The following is a 19,762-nucleotide window of genomic DNA, read 5'->3' as shown; positions in this document are numbered from 1 at the left end:
TTGGCACAGCGTCTTTTGAGGTTTAAAAGCCACAGAGACCCGGTGTTTAGAAATATGCGTCTCAACTGCTCTATACTCCTGCCACATATGGGATCACTACAGGCTTTCGCTTAGGCAGCGGTTGTCCTTCTCTCCTGGATCGGCCGGAGCTTTCTTTAGGTGCCTTTCCAGCTTTGACAAAAGTGCAGCTGGGATAACCACATTTACTCAGGGCCTTCTTGATGTGCTGTTCATCTGCCTCCCTGGCCGCTGTGTCAGTGGGGATGGTGTTCGCTCTGTGTTGTAGCGTCCTGATGACACCCAGTTTGTGCTCCAGTGGATGATGAGAGTCAAACCTTAGATACTGATCCATATGTGTAGGTTTACGATACACGTCAGCTTTTAGATGTCCCCCATTACTGATGGAAATCTCACAGTCTAAGAAGGCTAACCTGCCACTTTTCATATCCTCCCTGGTGAATTTGATGTGTCGGTCCACCAAGTAAATGTGATCTGTGAATTGTGGTACGTCCTGAGAGTTGATTTAAATCATGGTTTACTGTTTGGTCTTTGTTCGCCACAACATATCACCAATTCGAATATAATTTGATATATGAAATATTGAATAATGAATAATGAATGATGCTCATAGTCAGTAAAAGGTAAACTGGGTGCATTTTTTGGACAGAGATTCACTTTTAAAGTGTATGTATAATATAATACAGACATACATGAAAAAAATACACTCCAAAAATAGAAGAGTGTACAAAATATTATTACAAAAATTTGAAAAATTGAGACACCTTGGCCTATGGTACAATGTATACAATGTATTAAAAGATCTTTACTGCAGATACTACTATGGCCCTGCAGATTTTTTCTTTTCTTTTAACCTATGTCGCCTCACCTTGAGGTTGGTAAACCTGTCTATCACATTTTGGTGGTCAAGTCTCTCAAGCATCTCTTTCTCAGATGACATCACAGCCAGGTGCTGGAGTCTGCTTTGACCCATGGTCCTTCTCAGCCAGGTATGGAGCTGACGCAAGAGACTAAATGACCTCTCACAGCTACAGCTGCTAACTGGGTTTGTTAGGGCAACCTGAATAACAGTTTTCAGTGTGGGGAAGATCGGATTATCCAGAAGACTGTACAATGTTAACATATCTGGAATGACACCAGCCTCACTCTTGAGCTTCAAAAAGTTTTTGGCAAAGTTTTTTCCTCTGACTGAATTTCAATATAGTAATGCAGTGCCAGGGCTGACAACCCAGTTTGTTTTGCAGATTCTGTATAACAGCTTTAATATAGGGAGAACACAACTTCCAGATTGTAAAATTAGTTTTTTTTTTTTCTTTTTCTGTTTTGCCTGTTAGTATTCCCCATCTGTTTTCTTACCTGGTTCTTCCTGACCTTGTACTTTCTCCTCAGGTTCCCCTCTTTCCTCTCTCCCTCTTTGGACTGACAGTCATACACAAATAGATTGTATTCAATCAGATAAAAAAAAAAAAAATACTATTAAGAGTACTAAGAAAAACGTCCTCTCTCAATGTACTTTCAACCAAAAGACAAATAACCAAACCACATGTACGTACATCTAATAAAGGATATAAATATTGAAACACTGATCCAACATTATCCCTTAATAAAGGATAATTTGACCTTACACCTTTACCTAAATGTAGCTTCTTTTTTTGAATAAACTTCCTCATATCCATTATGAACCAGGCTGTCTCTCTGCACGCACGCACGCACGCACGCACGCACACAACAGGAGTTATAAGGTTAATGGGAATCCAGTCAGTTAGCTAGTTAGTACCTTGGGTTAAATATCAGCACATGCAATATGACAAAATAACCAGTTTCTCTCATTACATTTCAAACAGGACAGTGGTACAGCAACAGGCTACGGACAATGTTACGTTTTAGATTTTAAACAGGCTATAAATTTTAATACAGAGCAGGATGGATTGTAGGGTAGCAACACAGATGTAAAACAATGTATTAGTTTTTTAAGCCGTTCACCGAGTCCACGTCAAGATGCCATTCATTTAAGAGTTTATTAATTTTTGGAATTTAAATTGTGCTAACTTCAATGCAGTACCATTAAAAATAAAACATATTAGAACTCATTTTTGTTGGACACAAGAACAACTTAAGCATATTTTTCAGGAGCTGAACTAGGGCTTACAAGTTTGTTGTGCGTGTTGTAAATCCAGAGCAAAGATATCCTCTAAATCAGTGGAGCACATGTGCAGCTGCTGGGATTCACTTAAGCATTCGGCTCGTTGCTGTTGCAGATTTTTCTCTCGCTGTTCTGGCTCACAGCGCTGCAAGCACAAAAATAAATATCCCCAAAGGTGTGAAAGGGAGCTAATTAGTAAGAGTATTGTTACTCTCCCCAGGAGTAGTCCAGCAGTAGAAATCAGTCCAATAAGAAGGTGTGTAACATCTAGCAGGGTGACAGAAAAACCCAGGGTAACTTCCAAGGACCTCAACGTCTCTCTCACATTGCGTTTTTTAAACATGTTTCCATTTGTCACTTCAGTCTTTACTCTGAAATACAGGAAGAGAAATCATGGCTGAAACAACTTCTCATGAAACCAGGGGTGTGGTCCAACAGTCAGTTTTGGTGAGGAAGGTTCCTAACTGAGAGAAGTGACCCAGAAGTATCTGTGTAGCAGCCACAATGAATCAAGATCATGAGCTTTATTAACTGATCAAAGTCTCTTCTTTCATCTTCTGTATTATTCAGTTTGCATTGGTAATGCCCATTATTGTAATGCTTTTTTACGATGAGCAAAACTTTCTTTTACTTTGGGTTAGCTGGGATAAGTGATGGATGGAGGGAATTTTACTTCAGTCACAGAAATCCTAAACAGGAAGGAGGAGCAGAGTTACAGTGGATCACTATCCAGCAGGGAAACAAGATTTATTTCAATTTCTTGGCCATGAGTGAGATTTACTAAGTGGGCAAATTAGTGAGATGATACCGTTCCAGAGTGATCTATTAATAGTGCACCAATTTACATTCAGAGATGCATGCAGCCAGTTCATTTCAGCATTAACCGGCTTTCTACCAACAGCAGCACATGGAGACACTGAATCTGCTAAACTAATTAAAACATTGTAAGTTCAGGTCTTCAGTTTACGTTTCTTTGTGAAAACAGCACAGCAAAGGAGACTCTGTGACGTTTTGATATAAGGGATAAATCTTCTGACCGAACCTGCTGGGACTGTGTGAGGTCCTGAGGCTAAGAGTAAGGATTTATCCACAGGAGAGCTGCGTTCTTACAAACCATCCCACTGTGTAAACCTGACATCTGTGGAACAGCTGAGCTGTATGATGTGTACAAGGACACAAAACATTATTTACCATCAGATCCCAAGCCCTCCATGTGTTAATCAAGAAACTGCTGCTGTGCTACATCCATAAATAATGAATAAATTAGGAGCTGAAGCTAAAAGGACAGTTTATTTGTACCATCTTCATGTCAACACATTGAAGAACATCACAGATGAAAGAAACATTAAAAACTTCCACACTACACAAAGCAAGAAAAATAGTTTCTTCCTTTCTGTAGAAAAAACAGAAACATCAAACACCTCCAAGACTCTCTTTGAAAGAACTAAAAACCTTTATTCTCATGGTCCAATCATGAGTGAACTCCCCGATGAAGCCTTGTGTGCTAAAACATGTCAGAGTTTAAAGGTTAAACATGAGTTTCCAAAACGTTTTGCTGGAGAACAATGAACTATTTGACTGAGTTTCAATTATTTACAGACGAGCAAAACCAGGACAGAGAAAAAAGGACAAAACTGACTCAGTAAAACGACAGAAAATAAGATCCCATGTAAATCTGTATTATGTAGAAGTTCAGCCCAGCAACCAGTTCAGTTCAACACAAGTTTAAATGATTCTATCTGAACTCTGTGGAGCCTGATCTCAAGCTTTTTGAGTCTGACACTGAAACCAGAGGATCTTTCTGTCTCTTCAGATTCACTGTGATCCAGTGATGGGAGTGATTTCAGCCCTGAGTGATCACGCTGATGTTTGCACAGAGCAGATAATTTAGTGAATGTTTTGGCACATTGGTAACAGTGAAACAGTTTATTAGTAACGTGGGATCGTTTGTGTGTGGAGTATGAACTGAGATTCCTGAAGCTCTTGTCACACTGGTCACAGCTGTAGTTTCCTTCCATGTGTGTACGTTCATGATTGTTACGATTACCTGAATCTGAGAAGCTTCTGTCACAGTGTCTGCACTTGTATGGTTTCTCTCCTGTGTGGACTCGTTTGTGTCTTTTAAGCTTACATGCAGTGGTGAAGGATGACCCACACTGATCACAGAGGTGCTTTTTAACCCCACTGTGAATCAGTTCATGTGTTTTTAATCCACCTGATGTGGGGAAGCTTCTCCCACATTCTTTGCAGTATTTCAGTTTGTCTCCAGTGTGTCTACGTTGATGTGTTTTTAGGTCAGCTTGGCAACTGAAAGTTTTTCCACAGAGGTCACAACGAAAGTCTTTCCCACCACCACAGTGATGACAGGGTTGAGAACTGGATCCATCTGTGTGGCTCTGCTTCTAAACAAAGACACAAAGACAGTGTAAGTCAGTCCTTCAACATTTTTATCCTGAACGTCGCCTGAAATAAAGAGCATCTCTGCAGACGTCCAATTACATTTGACTGTTTCAGTTAACACACTCAGTTTACTGGGCTGCAATAACTACAATACTACCACCATAATACTACAGTAATACTAAAATCATAACTGACATGAAAATCTGAATAATCACTCAGAGCTGCTTTTCCATGCAGTAGAATTGCTAACATGCTAACACAGTTTAATGAGCAGAGTTGTTCCAAACAGTCAGGCTAAAATGACAAGATAACAATATAAATACATACCTCACAGCAACTGCACTTGTTGAGTCTCTTTCTGCTGTGGATCTGTTGGTGTAGTCTCAGGTAATGTGGAGCTTTAAAAGTCTTCTCACACAGGTCACATTTATAAGGTCGTCCCTCAGTGTGGATAAACATGTGTCGTTTTAACTGTGTGTCTGTAGCAAAGTATTTGCCACACTGTTCACAGCAGTACACATCATGTCTGGTGTGAATGCGTAGGTGTCTATTTAGGAACCCTCTCTGGCTGAAAGTTTTTCCACAGATGTCACAGCTGTATGCCTTAATTCCAGAGTGGGTAACTAGATGACTCTGTAAGTTGCTACTGCAATTAAAAGCTCTGCCACACTGATCACAGCTGTACGCTTTAACTCCACTGTGGATGAGTTGGTGTCTTTTTAGGTAACGCTTCAAGGAAAAAGACTTTCCACACAAGTCACAGCTGAACGGTCTCTCTCCAGTGTGGATGACCTGATGCTGTTTTAGATGACCCTTCCTAGCAAACTCCTTCCCACACTCGTCACAGCTGTATGCCTTAATTCCAGAGTGGGTAAGTAGATGCTTCTGTAAGTTCCAACTGTGAGTAAAAGCTCTGCCACACTGATCACAGCTGAACGGTCTCTCTCCAGTGTGGATGACCTGATGCTGTTTTAGATGACCCTTCAAAGTAAAACCCTTCCCACACTCGTCACAGGTGTGTTTTTTCTCTCCCTTTCTTCTGTGAGGTTTGTCGGCCTCCTGAGAGCGCTGACTTCTCGCTCCATGTTGGTCCTGCAGTGACAGAGATACAAACAGAGGCAGTGAGTGAAATGCAGTCGTGGAACAAACTCAACCTTCAAACTCCCTCCATTAACACTAGTTTTAAACCTGAAGGTGGAGTGTGGCACCAAACACCTTAAAGGTCTCTTATCCCCACCTGCTGGTAGTTCTAACACATTACATCCAACCTGCTGTTAAAAATAATTCATGACTGTTCAAACACTAAAATCATGCCCATCCCTCGTGATTGTACACACACACACACACACACACACACACACACACACACACACACACACACACACACACACACACACACAATCACATAAACAGACGCAAACTTTTATATTATTTTATAATTTATTTTATAGTGTTGTTTCCTATTACATATTTCTATAATTTGTATAGATTTATACATAATTATTCAGCGATAATAAATCTTATGTTTGTTTATTCAAAAAGAACCCCATTAGCTTCCATGTTGCTCGTCTTCCGTCAAATACAATCACATAAAATATTATACAATAAAGTGGATTCAAAATATCAACATGATTTGGCTCTTACATCCACAGTGAAGTTTCACAATTGTTAAAATATAAGCAATCAATAATAATAATAATATCAATAACATTGAGGCACATTACACAAATTTCAAAAACAAACCATCTCTTACAATATTTACAACAACTAAAAGTTCTGTAAATCGGCTTTTAAATGTTCATTGAAGTTTTGAATAGTTTGAATAATTCTCTAATTTTATAAGGCAATTTATTCCACTTAAAAGTTGCTCTAAATGTAACAGTTTTACAAAAAGTTACTTTTAACTCGAGCATTTACTAAATTGCAGTTTGTTGAAAACTGTGTAATATCATTATGTATTTCATCTGGATACTGCAGCTGAGCAGGAATAAATGTGGTGTGTTTAAGAGAATTGCTTTCTTTATAAATACAAGTAAGCCATAGAATATTTTAGTCTGTACAGGAAGCCAAGAAAGTTGATTATGCATTTTATCAATATTATTATAGCATGAACATCTTAATACTAATCTGGACGCCTTATTCTGGACTAACTGAAGTCTGTTAAGATCTGTCTTATTAGCTGCTGACCAAATGATTGAACAATACTCCAGATGAGACATTACTAGTGCATTAATGACATCTTTCATAACTGAAGAAGTGATACACAAAGAGCATTTCATAGTCATAGCTATGCCTTGTCCCATTTTCTTAATAACAGAGTCGATGTGCTGAGACCATGAAAGGTGGTGATTTATGGTAACTTCTTATGAGCACCTGCAATCGTTCTGGTGCTGTGACATAAAAACAAACGCTGACCCGAGACTCTGGCACACAGTTTTGCCTCTTTTGCTCATTTTAATGTGTGATTAGTGCACAATCAGGGTGCCTTTCATGTAGGGCTGGGCTATATCATACCGTTCACAGTAATACCAGTATAATGTTGGGCAACGATAAGAAAATGAAATATCACGATAGAATATGGGTAAAACGCGCATGCGCAGTGCTTTTGTTTTCATACGCACATGGAGGAAAAAACATGGCGGTGACGGAGAATTAGAAGGGTGAAAGCGGATCGTTGAATGAAACAGATGAACCAGAATTGGTTTGTAAAAATGCTGCAACTTCAGTGGTGTGGAACTGGTTTAGCTTTCGTACGTCAGATACACAACAAACTCTATTTGTGGTAGGACATGCTAGCAGGCCGTCGTTATTACCGTGTTTTTTGTGGAGTTGTAAAGTATTTTGTCTCGCGTCAATTATATCATCAGCTACATCGTTATCGCAAATTTTCAAACGTATATCGTGATAAATATTTTTGGTCATATCGCCCTGCTCTGTCTGTCACCTTCTGTGTTGAGCTCATTGTTTTCTCTGTAGTGACTCAGCTGAGTCCAAGTAGCTGAAAATGTTCCTCTGCTGCTCCGTCAGACTCTTCTCCTCCTGCTGATCAGCTGGGACACAAAACAGATCTTTGTTAGGCTCCACACTGCACTGAAGAGTCAAAGTGTCTCATATGTTCATCTCACAAGTAAAAGAACACATTTGTTTCCCGAGGTGGGAAACTTATTGGAAACAAACACAAAAGGCTTGAGCACCGATACCTGGCATTGCTGGCATTGCATCTTTCAATGCCAGCAATGGCAGGTATCAGTGCTCAAGCAAAGACAACTAACCTCCACCACTATTTTTTCATACGGGCAACCGCCCGTATCAAAAACCGCTACTGTGTGTGTCACAAGTTAATCTGGCTGTAGGCTATGGTACTTGGCCAGAGGTTGCGCTGGTTGACTTGACTCCATTTGAGTGCACAAAAAGTAAATTGCACACTTTAGTTGTGAAGCGAAATTGAAAATCGCCCGTATCAAAAACCGCTACTGCCTATACTACTGTGCTTTGATGTCGCTCGTAAAGGTGAAACGTTTGAGAACCACTGCTACAGAACAATGGAGATTTCCGTTATATGGTAAAGCCTGCAACTCACGTGATGCCCAGAATTGTACAATCCGATTGTTAAGTGATGACGGGACGAATCCTACTTCCGGGCCTAAAGTAGTCTGCGTTTAATATGGCTTTTGTGTTGTTAACATGTTTAATTAGATTAGATTAGATAGAACTTTATTAATCCCTCGGGTGGGTTCCTCTGGGACATTCGATTTCCAAAAAAGCACAGCACCGACAGAAGTTACAGAGTTACAGAATATTATATATATACACACACACACACACACACACACACACACACACACACACATATATATATAAATACAGAGACAATATAAATAAAATATACGAAGGTATACGAATATACGAATGTTATGTATTTTCTTCTATTTGATCTCAAAAAGCTCCTAAAACATTCAGTGATCACTGTTGACCTCCCTCGGCTTTTATTACCGCTAATCATTTATTTAAGCTCAGTTTTTAAAACCTTAGGATGTAACTACAGCCCAGCCCATACAGCAGTATATGAATGACTAACCTCGTATTGTGGATGGATTAGGGCTGGGCGATATATCGAGTTTTTAAAAAATATCGATATATTTTCATACGAGATATAAGATGTGACAATATTGTTTATATCGATATAGTCTATGTTATGTTATAATTATACTTGTGGAGCCGCAGGTTTGCCTCTCTTTCGTCCACTTTTGTCTCTACGCAATGTTACTCTGCCTCGCCTCTCATTCACTGAACACAACTCCGCCTCCCTCATTGCTTCACCTGCAGGCAATGACAAGATGAAAGCGGAAAATCTCCGTTAGCGAGTTACCGTGCGTGGGGCTGGACGGCGTCAACGTGTTAGCGAGCTAACCGCGCTAGCGAGCTAACCGCGCTAACGACATGCAGCCCGGAGGGGCTGCACGGCCTAAAATCCTTTCATTTTCTCAAAAATCGTCAGTGCGCCTTATGTATGAATTCTGGTTGTGCTTACTGACCGCGAACCGATTTTATGTGGTACACAGCGCTCAGCAATCTGTCAAAAAATGTTTTAATATGACTTTGCTAAGCTACGGAGCTGCACCGCTTGATGGATTGTCGGAGGATTACGGCTACCGGGGAGGAGCCTCGCGGAGTGATACGTACTGTGTGTGTATAAGGACCACAAATGGCACCTGTTCAGAGACGTGGTGCAGCTGTGAAATCTGTCTCTTTGTTATTACGCTCAGCGTCTATTAGTTTACATTTTGACTGCACAATTGTGAGTTTTTTGTTATGCACAAAAACAACATTGTTTTCTTTTATTTATGGACCATGATTATTTAATAAATGCTGATAATTTATTTTTAAGTAATTTCTTCATGTACATCTACGCTGTATGTAAATAAAAGTGCCCGTGTGACATCTGGGACACAGTGTGACTAAGAACTCTCTTTTTGTTCTCAACTTATGGCTTTAAAAAAAATATCAAGATATATATCTTATATCGCCATCCAGCTAAAAAATATCGAGATATGAATTTTGGGTCATATCGCCCAGCCCTAGGATGGATTATCTCAGTTGTTCTCCTGGCTGAAGTTTGGTCGTTTTACAGCATCCTGCCATGCGATTACATTTGTTCCTGACCACCGAGTACACTCACATTAACTTTTATCGAGTGGAAAAAAAGTTAGCTTGTTTATATTATGCTAACATGGCTGTGTTGCTAGCGGTCACGTAGCACATCATTATATACCAGCTAGCCAAACTTCAGTAACCCTACAAACGTCACTGCTGTTAATTTTCCTGTCTTCATTTATGCTGGAAGTGATAACAGAGTTGTACGTTTTAATTTGTTTCCAAAACCCCGCAGTCAGGACATACTGGATTTAGATAGAAGCTAGCGAGCTAACTCCCTGCTAACTTCTAACTAGTGATGTGACGTTCTGTATCGAGGCTTTGAAGCGTGTGTCGAGTAATGGAGGAGGCGTTTCCGCGAAGCGCGTTGTCACTACCCGATCCGTAATAAACACTAGAGAATCAAAAAACCTAAAAGACAAAATTGATGGCATGTCCAAAACACTAAATCATTGGTTGACGAGAGATATTACAATTTTTGGACACAATCTATTATCCAAATCAGAGGGCGTCTCAAAGATGGTTTATCCAGCATACTCACTATACATTACCCTATACCCTAACTCTATAATCTATCAATTCATTTGGCGCAATAAAACACATTACATTAAAAAATCACAACTTGTCAAAGATTACGCTAAAGGTGGTATAAAGTCAATTGATTTTCAATCAATGGTTGGAGTATTTAAAATAAACTGGATAAAAGCCTTCCTCTTGAAACCTGACTCCATATGGTTCCATATCCCAAAAAATATTTTCAAAAAGATGGGAGGGTTGGATTTTCTCCTGAAATGTGATTTTGATATATTGAAGTTGCCTGTGAAACTGTCAGAATATCATAAGCAGGTCTTGTCTTATTGGAAGATGGTGTTTGCCCATAACTTTTCACCACATTGCTCCACCTTGTGGAATAACAGAACAATTACAATTAATAAGAAGTCATTGTTTATTAAAGAGTGGTTTGAAAAAAACATAATCTTTATAACAGACTTACTTGATGAAAGGGGTCAGTTTCTCTCAGTGGGTGTTTTTAATGCTAAGTTTAACATTCAGTGTTCCCTTAGAGAATATGACAAGGTTTGTAAGGCAATCCCCTTACCTCTGTTGAGTTTGATTCAAGGTTATTTGTATTACTCTAAGGCACATATTAGTCTACCTTCTTTACATCTAAACCAGATTCCTTTGACGGATAAAAACTGTAATAATAAAACCATGAACAAGATATTTAAAAACAAATTATTTCACGACTTTAACAGTAACACAAAACTAAAAGGGAGTAATGTTAAAATAACGAACAAATATACGCACTTTTTAAAATGGCCTATCCCCCCCAAAGTCAAAGAAATGCAATTTAAAATAATTAATGGATATTACCCAGCAGCTGAAATGCTTAAAAAAAGGTTTGGGTTTGAGGTAGAGCCATGTGGATTTTGTTCACAAAATGCGGAAAGTATTGATCATTTGTTTTTTTCCTGCTCAGTAACAACTGACTTCTGGCAAGATCTAGTAGACTGGTTGAGTATAAGAATAGATGGGATGACCCCACTGACTCTAACACAAGTTTTATTTAATAATGGTGATCCATCTAAGGAACTGTCCATGCTACACAAGGTGGTGATAATTATGGGCAAATACCACATACACAAATGCAAATGGCAAAGTAAAAGACCTTCCCTAACTGTATTGAAAATTGAATTAAAATCTTTTTTGTCATCTTTAGAATTACTGAGGGATTCATGTAAAGAGGCTGCTTTGATATGCGACAATGGGACTCAATCTCTATCCTTTTAATGATTGTGTTTTTGGTGTACTAAGTAAGCCACATGTATGTTAAAGTGTTCGCAGAAAGGAAACTGTTATATGTCATAAAAATGGCCTTCATATATTTATGTATATGTATATATGTGTTTTGTTTTTGTTTTGTTTTTTTTGTTTTTGTTTTGTTTTTTTTTCGTTTGGTTTCTTATTCAACCTTTTCGAGATGTTGTTGCACAAATGTTGTCTCCCAACGAGAGATTGTAATATGTGCATAAATTTAATTAAAGTATTAAAAAACAAAAAATAAAATAAAAATAAAATAAAAATAAAATAAAAAAAGAGAAAAAAACAACAAAAAAAAAAACTACCCGATCCGTACCGGAAACCCGATCGGTACCCCGCATGCGCGTAAGGTTTCTACTTCCGGTCGTAGCGTTTTACGATAGTTATGGGTCAGAGTATCTGTTAAGATGTTAAGAATAACAAGTATATCTTAAAATGTTTGCAATAATGAAGCATTTCAGTACAATGTAGACAAAAACGAAAAATAAAAAGAAAGTTACGGATCAGGACTCTCCGATCCTTACTGCGCGTGTGTAAAGTCTGACCGTACAAATCGGGTCAACCCGATCCGTACCGCGCATGTGCAGATGTTTTCTTCTTCTTCTGTTCGTTTAATGGCAGTTTACTCCCCAGTGTACGAGGATACCGCCACCTGCTGACGGAGCGAATAAACCCTATTATAAACTGAATTATCGTCATTACAAACGTGTGTTAAATCTGATTTAGCGATAGTCGAGTGTGTTTATGCTTGTCTGTGAGGAGAGGATTGTTGGAATAGTGATGATGATGTGCGCTATCACTGTCAATTGTCAGTAAACACTTAATCTGGCTGATGAATCTACACGTGAGATATTACAAAGTCTGCATTATTAACTCTGTAATTAGGCGCCATTCTTCTTATTTTACGGCGCTGTTGCTCAATCGGGGGACACTCTCTGTTGAGGAGAAAAGCATGAATTTCTTTGTATACGAATTATCCATTGTTTAAATGTCCCGGGCAGTCGAAAAGGAGGCAGAGCTGTTGAGAAATGCTATGAGCTAACTGGGCGCTAACCGTATCATTCAAATATATTGAATGTCGCAATGTTGGCAAAGAGAGGAAGTGACGTAAGATTTGCGCATGCGGGGTACCGATCGGGTTTCCGGTATGGATCGGGTAGTGACACGCGTATCGAGGCTTGCTTCATTTATGGAAGGAGCTGAAAATGATGACGTCCGAAGCCTCGCTGCCCGGCTGTACCACGTGACTGGTTCAGGAAGCGGCTCGAACTTTGCCGCGAGCTATGACAGCGATATAAACCCCTCAGACCCCATTCAAAATGTGGGCGTTTGATGGAGAGTTGCGGTTAGTGAGAGTTAGAGACAGTTTAGAGGTTTAGGAGAGTGAGGAGAGAAAGTCAGGAGAGAATGGAGCCAGCTACAAAGAGAAGGATATCCTCCCCTGTGTGGGAACATTTTGAGCTTATATCTCCCAACAAGGTATGTAAATTTCCACAGAAGATGTATTTTCATAATACTGATGGTGCAATAAAAAATATGTTAAGCTGTCTGTACTTTTGTACAAGGTGAAGTGTTTGCTATGTGCCAGGGAGCTGGGATATAACAACAACACCTCATCCATGCTTAGGCACTACAGAGCTTTGCATGACAATAAGGGGGACACCGATTGTGGAGCAAGACCAGGTGAGCCATCAAATCCAATGATAATATAGCATGCAGTAATGTTACTAAATGATATAACAATATTATACAACTGTTATAAGTTACGTGTGTGATATTTATATTTGTGCTTTATCTTTATTGTCTTTCCTCAGGAGAACAATCTCAAATAGATGAAGACCTGGTCAGCATGGTGATTGAGGACTCCCAGCCATTTAGCATTGTGGAGGACAAAGGATTCAAAAGATTTGTTAAGTCATTAAATCCTAGCTATGTTCTCCCCACTAAAAAGGTCATAAAAGCAGTGAAGATTTCGTTTCTACAGAGTTAAATGTGAACAGGCAGGACTGAGGCTCAAAGCCTCAGTGTGTAGCTACACTACACACTGCTTCACAGCCACGTCGTACTTTAGAACAAAATGTTTTTACTTTCCTTTAGGCCCTGAAAGTCATGGTGGAGGCCAGGTACCAGGAGATGAAGGAGAAAGCTAAGGCCAGCGTTGAGAAGGCAGCAGCTGTGAGTCTGACATCAGATATGTGGACCTCCATCAACACAGAGGCCTATCTTGCAGTCACCTGCCATTTTGTTGATGAGTCCAGCACATTAAACACCGTTGTTTTAGGAGTGCAATATTTTCCTAATGCACACACTGCAGAAAACATTGCACAGGTGAAAGGCTCACTCATGGCAGAATGGGCAATTACTGACAAAGTCACATGCCTAGTAACAGATGGGGCTGCCAATATGGGGGCTTGTGCAAGGGAGCTAAGACTTAAACATGCCATATGCATAGCTCACACCCTGAACTTAGTGGTGAAGAAGGCCCTTGACCAGACCCCTGAGCTCTCTGACATCCAAGCCAAGTCCAGGAAGATCATGGGATATTTCAGGAGCAGTACCTCTGCAAAGGTAAGTTCTTAAGTGGCCTATGTCATCTGAGGAATTTGGTATAATTTCAGCGTGTCTGGTTGTCCTAGCACCATTTAACGATGCAACCACTGAGCTCTCTCAGGAAAAAAGGGTGTCTGGGTCAAAGGTCATACCTTTGCTCACTATGCTGGATCATTGCCTCAATGAACAAATGGAAAAACCACCATCCATTGGATCTTCCCTGGCTCAGAAGCTTAGGATGCTATTGAGAGAGAAGCTAGATAAAATACAGACCATGAGCATTATGTTCCTTGCGACACTGCTGGACCCAAGGTTCAGAAAACTCGGGTTTCTCAGCCCTGCAAGAGCTAGCGAAGCAGAATGTGCTTCTGTAATGAGGGCCTCCACCACCTCTTCCTCCACACCACCACCACAGCCATCAACGTCACAATCTGTTGAGGCTGTTTCCCACGGTACCATTGTTATTGCATTTTAGTTGCATTTATATAAACTGAATGTTGGGTTTTCCACTGTATCTATTATTGTATGATCTACTGTACAATATAATGCGCCTTGAGGCGACTGTTGTTATTTGGCACTATAGACATAACATTGAATTGAAAATTGAATTGGTAGTATCTCATAAGACTCTCCTTCTTGTTTAGGTAACAACCTGCGGCGTCGCCTGGATGAGAGTGTCAGGCAGACACAGACACAAAATGTGACAGCAGACGCAAATATTGAGGTCCAACGGTACCTGATGGAGCCAAATATTGGAAGGCTGGAGGACCCCCTTAAATACTGGGAGAGACAGAAATATGTCTACCCTCACTTATATAAGTTAACACTGACATACCTGTGTACCCCTGCCTCATCTGTGCCCTGTGAGCGAGTGTTTTCAAAGGCAGGGGAAATATTGTCCAGAAAAAGAAATCGCCTATGACCTGCCACAGTGGAGAAACTGTTGTTTTTAAATAAAAACCAATGATGTGTCCCCTAAACACTAATCACTGTCCTTGCCTCAATGTTACAAAAGCACAACCACTGTCCACACCTCACCTCACAGCATATGATCATTTCCATTTTAGGCATTTCCAAATAATCATTTTCCATACTGCCAGCATAAATATACACAGTATACTGCCATCACTACAATATAGATGTTTTACACACTCCTTTTGTTGTTGACATTTACAGGCTGTGTGCAAAATGCCACACTCTTCAAATTCATGCCAACTAATATTTTTACATCCAGTAGGTGTCCTGCTAGAGCAAATGAAGCTTCAAGAAACTTCGCGTTGGGGTGAACCAATTGGATGAAAAGCTTCAGTGCTTCATGAGGCTTCATCTGCCCATCACTACTTCTAACTCCATTAAATGTCATAAATTCCGTTTTTATGGATGCCTGGATGTTAAACTCAATTGTTACACCTGGTAGAGCAGAACGCTGATCATTTTATTAAAGATGAAAGACTTTAGACAGTTTTTCAACTCTCAGTAATGCCATAGTGATCGTTTGATATATGGACCTGCAGCGGAGTTTAGGTCCAGACACGGCTAGTGACGTCAGACTGAAAAACCGGATACTGATGCTCGAGAGCGCGCGTGTGATGCAAGTATGTGTAGAGTGTTGAGCGCGTGATCAGTGTTGAGAAAAACAACTCACGAAACTTGACCTTTCTTTACTCGTGGCTCACTTGCACTTCTAATATATTCGTTTGCACACTTACACACACCCAGCTGTGGTTTCCTGTTTTGCTACACTCTGGAGAGCCTCGTCTTTAACGGTCTCCTCTCACAGAGAGCAACAGAAAACTTCATTCAGAAAACTTCGAAAAACTCGAGATTGACTGAACTCAGTTCAAAGTTACCTTGACACTTACCTTTAGATGTGAGAGGTAGCGATGGTCCGCTTGAAGCTGACGCTCCGGTGCGTGTGTGAAAAAGATCAACACTAGTGATGTGCGAATCACTCAGGACTCGCTCACCCCCTCCCTCGTGGCTCACAGCTTCTTCTTCTTCTTGGTTGGCAACCAATGTTAAGGCGCATTACCGCCCCCTGGCTCACAGCGCAGTGGACATTTAGATGAGAAAATATATATTTGACACACTTAAGGAAAATACTAATAAAATACAAATAAACAAAATAAATGTTTATTAAGCAATTTTGATAAGAAATTGCTTAATTTTAGAAATGTTTTTGCTCTTTGTTCTCTATAAAATAGTTGGGGTTTTTTTGGTTTTTTTAATCATTCATCTTAGCAGTGGGATTTACATGAAAAGGGAAACAAATTAAGTTTGAGTGAAAATGTAAAATTTTTGCACTCTCTGGTCAACTGACTCAGTGAATCAAATGACTCAACACATCCGATTCACTTTGATGAGTGACTCATTAACACTCGATTCAGTAAAAAGAATCAAATTTAGCATCACTAATCAACACGCTGCTTCAGAAGCACCGTGTGCAGGCTTGATTCGTTTGGCTAGAGTCACGTGTTTAGTGACGTCTGAAGCTTCATTTAGAATGTACTTTTTTTTTTAAATTGAACTTTATTGAACACACAATAAGTATACAACATACAAACAGATGAAGTTTACGAAAGAACAGAACATGAACATACAAATCAGGGGTAAATAAATTATCATATGAGTACACGAAAAAATCAGCATATATAAATATTGTTCTGTGAGCCTTTTTGTTGGTTGAGTCTGATATTGATTGTATGTACTATTCCATATCCTTATAAAAAGGCAGAAATATGGTGTTTTATTAATAAACTTACATTTATGGATAAAAAATTTAGCTAAAAGTATGAAAAAATTTATTATAAAAAACATTTATCATTCTTCCTGGAGAACTTAAAGAAAAAGAATAGAACATTTTCCCATCATTAAGAAAACTCCCTTAAAATATGGACAATAACAAAACTGTTAAATTCCTTCCAGAATCTCTGTGTAGAGGAACAGTACCAAAAAGGATGTGTCACAGTTTCTGGATGATCCCCACAGAAAGTGCAATTAGTATTTATGTCTCTTTTCAATTTTACATATAGTGACTGGCTGGGTAACATTTATGAAGAATTTTACATGAGATCTCCTTCACCTTGTTTACAATTAGATATTTATGGGATCATCCAGTCTGTCTTCCAGGTGATATCTGGAACATGTCGGTTCCAGTAAGATATTATATATATGGGAGAGACACGATATCTTCTTGGAATAAACTACGTATTCTCTTATTGCTGTTACCAAGTTCCTGTGAAAAGCAGATTTTTCCCACTGCTGACTCAGCTGGATCAGAGAGAGTGACTGAGGTAGATATTGACCTGTCAGTGTTTTTATATAACATTAAAGTACCTGAGGGTATGGCACCAAGCACCATGGAGAATTCCCAAATGCTGCTTGGAAAATTATATAGTGTAAGGGATTCATTGTAAGTAAGTCGTACTCCCCCTTTATTAACCAGCTGAGCCACCAATAGGATCCCATTTTGGATCCAGGTTTCCAGGAAAAGTGATAATAAAAGAAATAAAATATCTCTGTTGTTATGGTTTTTCCATATAAAATTAAAGAGCATGCGGTCAATGTCTTTACTAATCTTCTTATCCAGATGTAAGGAGAGAGCAGCATATGCCAGTTGGAATATCCCTTCAGCTTTAATAATTAACACTCTACCTTTCAGAGATAAATTCCTTTGCAGCCACTGGTTGAACTTTTTTCATGTTTTTTGTATAATCGGATTGAAGTTTGACGAGCATCTTGACTTTTGGTCTTTGGATATTAACAGTCCTGGGTATGTGACTTCTTGTTTAACAAGATGGCGCCGGTGAGGTCGGCTGCCGTCACGACTGCTCCGACCACCTTTTCTTTGTCTTTGTTTTTTAAGTTAGTTTTCAGCGTTTCTAAATCGGCAAAATCATCACCATTGGATACATTAGGTATGATAGAGACACTCTTGTTTCTATTGGTATAACAATGTACTCACAATTCGAAGTTTTTGACTCCGGATCCGAGCTGGCCGAGTGAGATCTTGAGGGAGAACAAAGGACGGCCTCGAGGGAAACGAGCCGGCGTCAGGAACAGGCTGAGAGCTCGTGCACACCGCACACCTCTGCCTAGCATCCTGCTCGCCAACGTCCAGTCACTGGAGAACAAGCTTGATGACCTCGGGGCCAGGATAGAGAGACATTTGGGACTGCAATCTCCTCTGCTTCATCGAGACATGGCTGAAGCCAGCCGGCCAAGTTCTTCTCGGTTCACCGCATGGACAGGACACGGGACTCGGGGAAGTCAAGGGGAGGCGGCGTGTGTTTAATGGTGAACAACAATTGGTGCAACAGTGCAAACGCTGTTCCTCTCACACGCTCCTGCACACCAAATCTGGAACTACTGTCCATCATGTGTCGTACTTTTTATCTACCTCGAGAATTTACATCTGTCATTATAAGTCCCGTTTATATTCCACCACAAGCGGACACGGTCACCGCCTTATGCGAGCTGTATGAGGCATTCACACAGCACCAGACACAACACTGGGATGCTGCGCTTATTGTGATGGGGGACTTTAATAGCGCCAACCTCAAACGCGCAGCGCCGAACTTTTATCAACACATCACCTGCCCCACCAGAGGTGAAATGACACTGGACCACTGCTACACTACGGTCAAGGACGGCTAAAAGGCACAATCCCGCCCTCCGTTTGGCAAATCCGATCACGCCGCCATCTTCCTCATGCCAAAATACAAACAAAGGCTGAAACAGGAAGTTCCGGTTCAGAGGAAGGTCGCGCGCTGGACGGATCAATTGGTGGCCGCGTTACAGGACGCACTCGATGACGCAGACTGGGGCATGTTCAGAAACAGCTCCGACGATGACGTCAACGTGTTTACGGAAGCGGTTGTGGGATTCATCGGGAAACTAGCGGATGATACCGTGGAGACAAAGACTATCACAACGTTTCCCAACCAGAAGCCGTGGGTGGATAAAACCATCCGCGACGCTCTGAGATCCCGCATCGCTGCCTACAACACGGGACTCACGACGGGGGACATGGACCCGTACAAAGCCGCGTCATATAACGTGCGGAAGGCGGTGAAAGAGGCGAAGCAGCGCTACGGGAGGAAACTAGAGTCACAACTCCAACAGAGTGACTCTAGGAGCCTGTGGCAGGGACTAAGGACAATAACGGATTATAAAGCACCAACAACCGGTATGACGAACGCGGCCGTGACTGCAGCTAAGGACTCCAACGATGCTAGTGCTAGCGGCGCTAATAACTGCAGACAGGAAGATACTGCCAGCACCGGAAACGTGCTCGTCATCTCCGAGCATGAAGTAAGGAGAGCCTTCAAGAGAGTGAACACCAGGAAAGCAGCAGGACCAGACGGCATCCCAGGTCGTATCCTAAGAGACTGCGCATACCAGCTAGCTCCTGTGTTCACTGAGATATTCAACATCTCTTTATCTCAGTCGGTGATCCCCACATGCTTCAAAGAGTCCATCGTTGTTCCTGTCCCGAAGAAACCCCACCCTGCTTCTCTCAATGACTATCGCCCTGTAGCCCTCACCTCAGTAGTGATGAAGTGCTTTGAACGCCTGGTCAGAGACTTCATCATTTCTTCACTACCAGACACACTGGACCCACTACAGTTTGCTTACCGTCCAAATCGTTCCACAGACGATGCCATCTCTCATCTC

At 40.6% G+C, this 19,762-nt stretch overlaps 2 protein-coding genes across 3 annotated transcripts in view; one reads left to right on the top strand and one right to left on the bottom strand.

Moving 5' to 3' along the window:
* The window catches only part of LOC147322323 (uncharacterized), a 333,216-nt gene that overhangs the window by 274,459 nt on the left and 38,995 nt on the right, over positions 1-19,762 (top strand). The gene's annotated exons all lie outside the window — the stretch shown is intronic.
* LOC147322325 (uncharacterized) lies at positions 1,731-18,162 on the bottom strand. Of its 2 annotated transcripts, XM_086306862.1 has the most exons (5): positions 18,051-18,162; positions 15,949-16,124; positions 7,506-7,611; positions 4,889-5,653; positions 1,731-4,563 (listed from the first exon to the last, which is right to left on the bottom strand). In XM_086306862.1, exons 3-5 carry the CDS (start codon positions 7,521-7,523, stop codon positions 3,871-3,873), a joined length of 1,476 nt encoding a protein of 491 aa, XP_086162988.1. In that variant the 5' UTR covers positions 7,524-7,611; positions 15,949-16,124; positions 18,051-18,162; the 3' UTR covers positions 1,731-3,870. The 2 variants fall into 2 exon arrangements, 1 of the variants encoding a protein (XP_086162988.1); XR_015131082.1 differs by lacking the exons at positions 1,731-4,563; positions 7,506-7,611; positions 18,051-18,162 and having other exon boundaries at positions 5,527-5,653; positions 15,949-16,500.

Source organism: Aulonocara sp. 'chitande type north' Nkhata Bay, linkage group LG9 (assembly GCF_057382095.1).
Source record: "Aulonocara sp. 'chitande type north' Nkhata Bay isolate Kocher_YH1m ecotype deep benthic linkage group LG9, A_spYH_male_GT1.1, whole genome shotgun sequence".
Classification (NCBI taxonomy): domain Eukaryota; kingdom Metazoa; phylum Chordata; class Actinopteri; order Cichliformes; family Cichlidae; genus Aulonocara; species Aulonocara sp. 'chitande type north' Nkhata Bay.
This window is presented reverse-complemented; position numbering and strand designations above follow the sequence as displayed.

Bases quoted from the DNA above. Each gene is read 5' to 3' on its own strand.
- LOC147322325 (XM_086306862.1), bottom strand. The intron at 4,564-4,888 runs GTATGTATTTAT...GTCTTTGTTTAG, and splicing joins ACAAGTGCAGTTGCTGTGAG to AAGCAGAGCCACACAGATGG.